The sequence below is a fragment of the Oncorhynchus masou genome, chromosome 12 (assembly GCF_036934945.1).
Source record: "Oncorhynchus masou masou isolate Uvic2021 chromosome 12, UVic_Omas_1.1, whole genome shotgun sequence".
In the NCBI taxonomy this organism is placed as follows: Eukaryota; Metazoa; Chordata; class Actinopteri; order Salmoniformes; family Salmonidae; genus Oncorhynchus; species Oncorhynchus masou.
This window is the reverse complement of record NC_088223.1, coordinates 13,401,735-13,410,299: the sequence shown is the minus strand read 5'-3', so window position 1 is coordinate 13,410,299 and position 8,565 is coordinate 13,401,735. Positions and strand designations below refer to the sequence as shown.

The 8,565-nt window shown below is 46.8% G+C and overlaps 1 protein-coding gene across 1 annotated transcript; it reads right to left on the bottom strand.

The window, feature by feature from the left end:
* Positions 1–242: 242 nt before the first annotated feature.
* LOC135549577 (hairy/enhancer-of-split related with YRPW motif protein 1-like) lies at positions 243–4,814 on the bottom strand. The gene is made up of 5 exons (XM_064979666.1): positions 4,369–4,814; positions 3,892–3,967; positions 3,680–3,763; positions 3,373–3,454; positions 243–2,968 (listed from the first exon to the last, which is right to left on the bottom strand). Exons 1-5 carry the CDS (start codon positions 4,479–4,481, stop codon positions 2,244–2,246), a joined length of 1,080 nt encoding a protein of 359 aa, XP_064835738.1. The 5' UTR covers positions 4,482–4,814; the 3' UTR covers positions 243–2,243.
* Between the last annotated feature and the right edge of the window lie 3,751 nt (positions 4,815–8,565).

Below are 8,565 nucleotides of genomic sequence, written 5' to 3'. Positions count from 1 at the left end.
GAAAATTGGGTAATATTTGGTTGAGACGTTGATCAATGAGATTACAACCTATAGTCACATACTCAAAAACACAGCCCAAAGTTAGTTGAATTGACAATGTGTTGTCACTGTGCTGTTAAGCATCTAAAAGCACAACCAAATTCCAATGGAAAAACAAGGTAGGATTTTTGGTATAGTCGTCACCCCAATGTCTATCACTGCGCTTTAAACCATCAAACAGCACAGCAAAGTTCAAATTGTAATAAAATGTCAGGTATTATGTTTTATTTATACAACTGATTAATCTGTTATCACTGTGATTCATCTAATAAGAGAGACAAATTTCAACATTTAAAGGAGATGTACTGCTTGCATAGTTCCATCTGAGCCACTGACTTAGTCCCATTCGTTAACTTAGATTTTTGGTTGAGTTAGAGACGTGAATCCAAACCTATCATTCGTTAACTTTGATTTTTGGTTGAGTTAGAGACGTGAATCCAAACCTATCATTTGTTAACTTGTTGACAAGTTATCAGGATATTTACTGTATTTCAAAAGTTATATTTAATTGTGTTTGGTTGGTGACGCAACCAAAAAAATCAACATTTGAAGGGGATTTATCTTCTGCTTGGATAGTTCCATCTGTACCACTGACTTCGTCTGGGTTTAATTCCAGTTTATCTAACAAATTAATCATTTATATGTTGTATTAAAGTCTCCATCTCAACCAAAAATCTAACTAAAAGATTAGGACTAAATCAAATCAAACTTTAAATGCTCTTTAAATAAAGATTAATTTGATTTACTCCTGTTGTTTAACTTACATTTTTGGTTGAGATGGAGGTGTGAATTCAGCATATCAGTTATTAAACTGTAAACCAAATGGAATTAAAGGCAAACTTAAGTCAGTGGCACAAATGGAGCTATCCAGGCAGAATATAGATTATCTTTTGTTTGTCAACCAAAGATAATTCAATATTACCTTTTTTAATAAAGTAAATAGCCTGAAGTTAAGTTACATTAAAGTTAATGTAACATTCAACCTTTAAATGAGTAACACATCCATGGCCACATTCTGAGGTTATTGTAACTATATATTGTCTTATGTAATCATATAAAGTTAGCTTGTTCACAATAATCTGTGCAGAATCTCGAACAGCATCGATCACTTGCACCATGTCACTTTAATGTCTACTCAAAATTGGACTGTAATATATAGTCCATATACTGTATCTCTGAGCAAAGATAGAGGGACACAGGGACACTCTGCAGTGTGTTTCAGGGATTGTTCCCATATGTTGAAGATTATATATTATTCATTAATTAATTCACAATCAAATGTTTTAATGGAGAAGAGTGTCGTGCCTCCACCACTTTTTATGGATCATATAATATCATAGAATGTAAAAAGTGAACAGCCCGCTACACAAGCATTTAGCTAGGTATTACTGTTGGAGCTAGAAACACAAGCATTTAGCTAGGTATTACTGTTGGAGCTAGAAACACAAGCATTTAGCTAGGTATTACTGTTGGAGCTAGAAACACAAGCATTTAGCTAGGTATTACTGTTGGAGCTAGAAACACAAGCATTTAGCTAGGTATTACTGTTGGAGCTAGAAACACAAGCATTTAGCTAGGTATTACTGTTGGAGCTAGAAACACAAGCATTTAGCTAGGTATTACTGTTGGAGCTAGAAACACAAGCATTTAGCTAGGTATTACTGTTGGAGCTAGAAACACAAGCATTTGGCTAGGTATTACTGTTGTAGCTAGAAACACAAGCATTTAGCTAGGTATTACTGTTGGAGCTAGAAACACAAGCATTTAGCTAGATATTACAGTACTGTTGGAGCGAGAAACACAAGCATTTTGCTACACCCACGATAACATCTGCAAAATATGTGTGTGACCAACAAACTTTGATTTGAAACACAATTTCTAAGAAATCCTCTATAGGATGTGAGATAGAAAAACTCCATCTTGTCTTGGCCATGGAAGAGTCTAGAAAAACATAATCTTGTCTTGGCCATGGAAAGGTCTAGAAAAACATTGTCTTGGCCATGGAAGGGTCTAGAAAAACATAATCTTGTCTTGGCCATGGCAAGGTCTAGAAAAACATTGTCTTGGCCATGGAAAGGTCTAGAAAAACATTGTCTTGGAAAGGTCCTTCTCAGCTGGTGAACTGAGTTGAGTTCATAGTGATGGTGAGACCTCTATTGATCTATATGGTCAGTTTAGTCTGTGTGGAGGGGGTTAAAGATTGTTCAGAAAGCCCCTATCTCCATGCCCCAGGGCCGGTAGGGCTGCTTCCCCAAGCTGGCCTGGCTGGAGGGGGTGTAGGCAGGGGAGCCGAGGGTGCTGGGGGACAGCAGGGGGAAGGCACTGAAGGGGAAGGGGAACGCCGACAGGGTGGAGAGGGAGGACAGAGAGAGGGGAGGGGAGAGCTTGGCGGTCACGGCGGCTGAGGAGGTCACGGTGAGGTTCAGTCCCGGGGGGAGGGGGGCAGCGCTGGGGTGGACGTGGCGAGGGCCCCCCTGGGAGTGGCTGTGCTCAGAGAGGGGGGTGGCACCGCTAAGCCTGCTGGGAGTATGGCCATGGGGCGAGGAACGTGGCGCTCTCTCAATCGGAGAGGAGGAGGATGAAGGAGCAGAAGAGGAGGATGACGGAGGGCTGTTGGAGGCGCTCCGTGGTAACTGTAACGTCGCCCCCTGTTGATGTTGATGGTGCTGCTGCCGGAGGAGGAGGTGGGCCAGGTGGGCGGAGGGGGGCGACGCAAAGGCAGAGCCCCAGGCCAGGTGCCCTATCCCAGAGATGGAGAGGGCCTCTCTCTGGGACGTGTAGCTATTCAGGTGGGAGACCAGGCGGATCCTCAGGGGGTCAGCGCTGTCCAGCCCCTCGATGATGCTCAGGTAGCGGGCTGTCTCAGCCAGACACTCCCTGAAACCCAGACCTCGGTAGTCCGTGGCCAGAGCATGGGCATCAAAGTAACCTAGAAGGGAGGGGGAAACAAGAATGGTTAATGAGGTGTTTTAAGCGAATAACACCAAACAAGTAGAGCTGGAATAGCAGATGTCTAAGGAAGTGTACAGAAGTCTACTAATAACAATCAATTGGCCCCAGGGTGTGTCAAGCCAGGGAGAGAGTTAAAGTAAGGCTGTCTGACCTGTTTTGACTATTGTAGACCTATTGGTGTGTTATTCAACATCTAAATAATTTATTACAATATTTAATTAGATGTGCATACAGTAGCTTGTGTTTCCAGAACAAGTGAAAGATATTATCCATATCACTAACCTTATAGTCAATCAATATTATGGAACTTCAAAAACATGCTACTGTAATAATACATTTATTATGGTTATTTATTCGAGTATTTTTTTAAATATAGTGTGCCTTTTCCTCCAGCAGCATGAAGCATCTTCAGATGTTCCACCGTCATCTGCAGAATCTCTGCTTTCTCCAGTTTAGCTGAACCCTGCAGGATTGCAGAATGCACATGAATTAAACAAATTAAACGGCATTGAATATCTTTAAATCGTTGAATATATAAACGGGACATTTTTTATTCGTTATTTACTGAAAACGTGCAGAAAATGTATGAACATGATTCTTCTCTACGAGTTCAAAGCACTATATGGTATCCTGACAAACATGTTGATGGGGCGTTGGTTTTATGAAAGACCCGCGGTTCGGATCTCACCTGCTTCTCAAACGCGCTGGGGACCAGTCTACGCAGCTCCGTGAGGCTATTGTTGATTCTGTCGCGGCGCCGTTTTTCAATGATCTGTAAGAGAGATTGGAACATCTAGTCATTGCAGAAAGAGAACATTTAGCTTGTGTAAAAACGTGCGTATTACACACTTTTATGCATAACAATTCAAATGAGATATTGGGGAAATGTAGGTTACTCACTCCTCGACGGCGCTTCCTCGCATTCACTTGAGTTGTTGTTGATGGAGACATTGGCCCAAGGGGTGAAATCACGTTCCTGAAAGAAAAGCACACACAATTATTATATTAATGTGTATTATTTTTCAGTGGTTCCCAACCTTTTTTAATTACTGTACCACCAAATACATTTTGCTTTGTCCGGAGTACCCCTGAAGTACCCCCTCGTGTGCATTTTAACAGTAAGTCTATGGTCTCATGAGTCTTCAAGTACCCCCTGTTGATAGGCCAAGTGCCCCCAGGGGTCCTAGTACCCCTGGTTGGGAGCCACTTAGATAATGCCACGAAAATGACCAAATTGCGCAATTCAGTTTCTGCTTTTCACACGTCTTTTCTTAAACAGCACCAAAGCAAGAGGTAAGATACTTGTAACAGGATTCGGAACGTATAATAGTAACGCAGTAAAAACGCAAATGACCCAAATATTGGACACAAACGTACCCATTTTCATCGGCACTCTCCTTCTCAACCTCAATGTTCTCGTCCAGCTCGCTGTCCGATGAGCTAAAATCGTGAATCCGTTTCATTTTAATCCGCTGCTGTTTTTCCCTCATTCAGAGTACAGTACAGTGTATATATATATAAAGTCCAAGTCTCCCAATTCTCCGACTCTCTGTGCTTCTGTCAGGTACACCTCGAGTTGATCCGTTTGAAGGACCAAGCCTTCCCACGGTATCATTTCTACACGACTGCCACCCATGAGGGGCGGGACATGGCACCATAACTTGCCAATTACGAGACAGCCATGAGTTTGAGTGACAGCACAGTTGCAAGCAAACTCTATGGTCCAGACACACCCCGTTCTATGAATAAGTTTGACAGGGGTCCAATAGACTTTCGGTTCGTGACACACTCGCCCCAGTGTCCGTCCGTCCATCCGCAAGCACTGTGGCTGTCTGTCCCGGTTGTGAGGAGTGGCTGGCCGGCTGTCAGCACGCGCTGGCCGTGGGAAAGTTTCTTAGCCCAAGGCTGATAACCAATCAGGGGCGACGCCGTCTCCGGCGTTTGGAATGAATGGGGCAATTGGTCGGGGCGACGGGCGGTCTAGAGGCTAGCGTGTGAACCTGTAATCCAATACTAACTCATCAAAAAGAAAGCCAGTGTACAAGAGCAAACTATGAAGTCTAATCCTACCCACCACGGAGCGGAGGGAGCGACGTAATGCGGTGTAAAGGCGCTTTAGGGACTGGGGAGGATGGGGACTGTGCCACAAAAAAAGGTATAACGCTTCTCCAGTGTGTCACCGCTACACCACATCCCCTGTGGGTCCCAATAATGGCCACACTCCCAAATCAATTGACAGACATTATTGTGCGTGTGTATATCCCCTCTCATCATGTGACAATCAGATATAACTCTTACTGTTGAAGTGTTTTCATGTCACACACATTCATACTCACTCTCTCACACACATACCGTTCCTGTGCTGTTGGTGAGAGTTCTCTGTGAGGATCTTATTGTAGAGAAGGAAGCTGGATTTATTGACCTGGTGTAAAAGCAGACAGGTGGGTCTGGAATCTCTCGCTTGCAGACATCTTCAAAATCCTTCAAACATATATTTGGAAAAGATTACGTCTACATGCAGCTACTTGTTGATTCATTCAGGTATTAGACATAGAAATCAGTTGAAATATGAATTTTAAAAAAAGTGTCTGAAAACGTAGGGTTTTATTTCCGTGTTTGAAGGCTTTCTATTACACTGCAATAAGAGGAACAATGGAGTGATGGTACTATGTTCTGCTGGTCTTTTCCAAGAGTGACAGCCTGGCACGTTTCTCCGCCTCCTGCCACTGTGACCCGACCACACAAATATTATAATAAAAGGAGGAAACGTGAGACGGTCACAGCTGTATGACCTCTGTCCGTATGATCTTAGTCATTATGATCTGAAAGGTAAAACTGATCCTAGAACAGCACTCCTACTCTGAGACTCAATATGAACTGTTGATACTTATCTCTGTGAGTCAAGGTACTAACCCCCAGGCAGCTGTACTAACCCCCAGGCAGCTGTACTAACCCCCAGGCAGCTGTACTAACCAACAGGCAGCTGTACTAACCCCCAGGCAGCTGTACTAACCAACAGGCAGCTGTACTAACCCCCAGGCAGCTGTACTAACCAACAGGCAGCTGTACTAACCCCCAGGCAGCTGTACTAACCCCCAGGCAGCTGTACTAACCCCCAGGCAGCTGTACTAACCAACAGGCAGCTGTACTAACCCCCAGGCAGCTGTACTAACCCCCAGGCAGCTGTACTAACCCCCAGGCAGCTGTACTAACCAACAGGCAGCTGTACTAACCCCCAGGCAGCTGTACTAACCAACAGGCAGCTGTACTAACCCTCAGGCAGCTGTACTAACCCCCAGGCAGCTGTACTAACCCCCAGGCAGCTGTACTAACCCCCAGGCAGCTGTACTAACCAACAGGCAGCTGTACTAACCAACAGGCAGCTGTACTAACCAACAGGCGGCTGTACTAACCCCCAGGCAGCTGTACTAACCAACAGGCAGCTGTACTAACCAACAGGCGGCTGTACTAGCCCCCAGGCGGCTGTACTAACCCCCAGGCGGCTGGACTAACCCCCAGGCGGCTGGACTAACCCCCAGGCGGCTGGACTAACCCCCAGGCGGCTGTACTAACCCCCAGGGGGCTGTACTAACCCCAAGGTGGCTGTACTAACCCCCAGGCGGCTTTACTAACCCCCAGGCAGCTGTAGTAACCCCAGGCGGCTGTACTAACCCCAAGGCGGCTGTACTAACCCCCAGGCGGCTGTACTAACCCCCAGGCAGCTGTAGTAACCCCAGGCAGCTGTACTAACCCCAAGGCGGCTGTACTAACCCCGGGCGGCTGTACTAACCCCCAGGCGGCTGTACTAACCCCCAGGCGGCTGTACTAACCCCCAGGCGGCTGGACTAACCCCCAGGCGGCTGGACTAACACCCAGGCGGCTGGACTAACCCCCAGGCGGCTGGACTAACCCCCAGACGGCTGTACTAACCCCCAGGCGGCTGTACTAACCCCCAGGCGGCTGTACTAACCCCTAGGCGGCTGTACTAACCCCAAGGCGGCTGTACTAACCCCGGGCGGCTGTACTAACCCCCAGGCGGCTGTACTAACCCCCAGGCGGCTGTACTAACCCCCAGGCGGCTGGACTAACCCCCAGGCGGCTGGACTAACACCCAGGCGGCTGGACTAACCCCCAGGCGGCTGGACTAACCCCCAGACAGCTGTACTAACCCCCAGGCGGCTGTACTAACCCCCAGGCGGCTGTACTAACCCCCAGACAGCTGTACTAACCCCCAGGCAGCTGTAGTAACCCCAGGCAGCTGTACTAACCCCAAGGCGGCTGTACTAACCCTGGGCGGCTGTACTAACCCCCAGGCAGCTGTACTAACCCCCAGGCGGCTGTACTAACCCCCAGGCGGCTGGACTAACCCCCAGGCGGCTGGACTAACACCCAGGCGGCTGGACTAACCCCCAGGCGGCTGGACTAACCCCCAGACAGCTGTACTAACCCCCAGGCGGCTGTACTAACCCCCAGGCAGCTGTACTAACCCCCAGGCAGCTGTACTAACCCCCAGGCGGCTGTACTAACCCCTAGGCGGCTGTACTAACCCCAAGGCGGCTGTACTAACCCCAAGGCGGCTGGACTAACCCCCAGACAGCTGTACTAACCCCCAGGCAGCTGTACTAACCCCCAGGCGGCTGTACTAACCCCTAGGCGGCTGTACTAACCCCAAGGCGGCTGTACTAACCCCAAGGCGGCTGTACTAACCCCCAGGCAGCTGTATGCATAATAGTCTTCAGGCTGGGAGAAGAAAGGAGCTGCCTTGTTTAGAAACATGAATGAGAGGAAGCTCTTAGGGCTGTTTTCATGTTGTTATTGCTGCCTGCTACTAGCTAGTCTCAGGTTCAAACATGACACAGGCACTCCCACAAACTCCCATATTCTGCTGCCTGCCGATTGTTAGTGGCTTGGCGGCTGCGAGTCGGATGCTGGGTTCCCACGCTGCTGTTATTTCCTGCTCTGTTGTCTCTGTTCTCCAGGCTCATCACATGTTGTGATTTCAGAGTGCTGCCTTTGAAGGTGACCGAGGAACACACACATGAGCGCACACACACACAAACTCACTCGTACACGCACGCCCACATATTCAAATCAAATCACATGTTATTGGTCACGTACACGTGATTAGCAGATGTTATTGAGGGTGTAGTGAAATGCTTGTGCTTCTAGCTCTGTCAGTGCAGTAATATCTAACAAATTCTGATTAAAGAAGCAATAAAACTGGTCTTCTTTAGACTAGTTGAGTATCTGGTGCATCAACATTTGTGGGTTCGATTACAGGCTCAAAATGGCCAGAAACAAAGGACTTTCTTCTGAAACTTTCTGGCCATTTTGAGTCTGTAATCAAACCCACATATGCTGATGCTCCACATACTCAACTAGATACTCAACCAGTTTTATTGCTTCTTTAATCAGAAAAACAGTTTTCAGCTGAGCTAACATAATTGCAAAAGGGTTTCTAATGATCAATTACCCTTTTAAAATGAAAACGTAGATTATCTAACATAACGTGCCATTGGAACAGAGGAATGATGGTTGCTGATAATGGGCCTCTGTACGCCTGTCATTTACAAC

Coding starts and splice junctions, on each gene's coding strand:
- LOC135549577 (XM_064979666.1), bottom strand. CDS start 4,481: ATGAGGGAAAAACAGCAGCGGATTAAAATGAAACGGATTCACGATTTT. Junction 3,968..4,368: donor GAGAGTGCCGATGAAAATGG/GTACGTTTGTGT, acceptor CTTTTCTTTCAG/GAACGTGATTTCACCCCTTG. Junction 3,455..3,679: donor CCAGCGCGTTTGAGAAGCAG/GTGAGATCCGAA, acceptor GCAATCCTGCAG/GGTTCAGCTAAACTGGAGAA.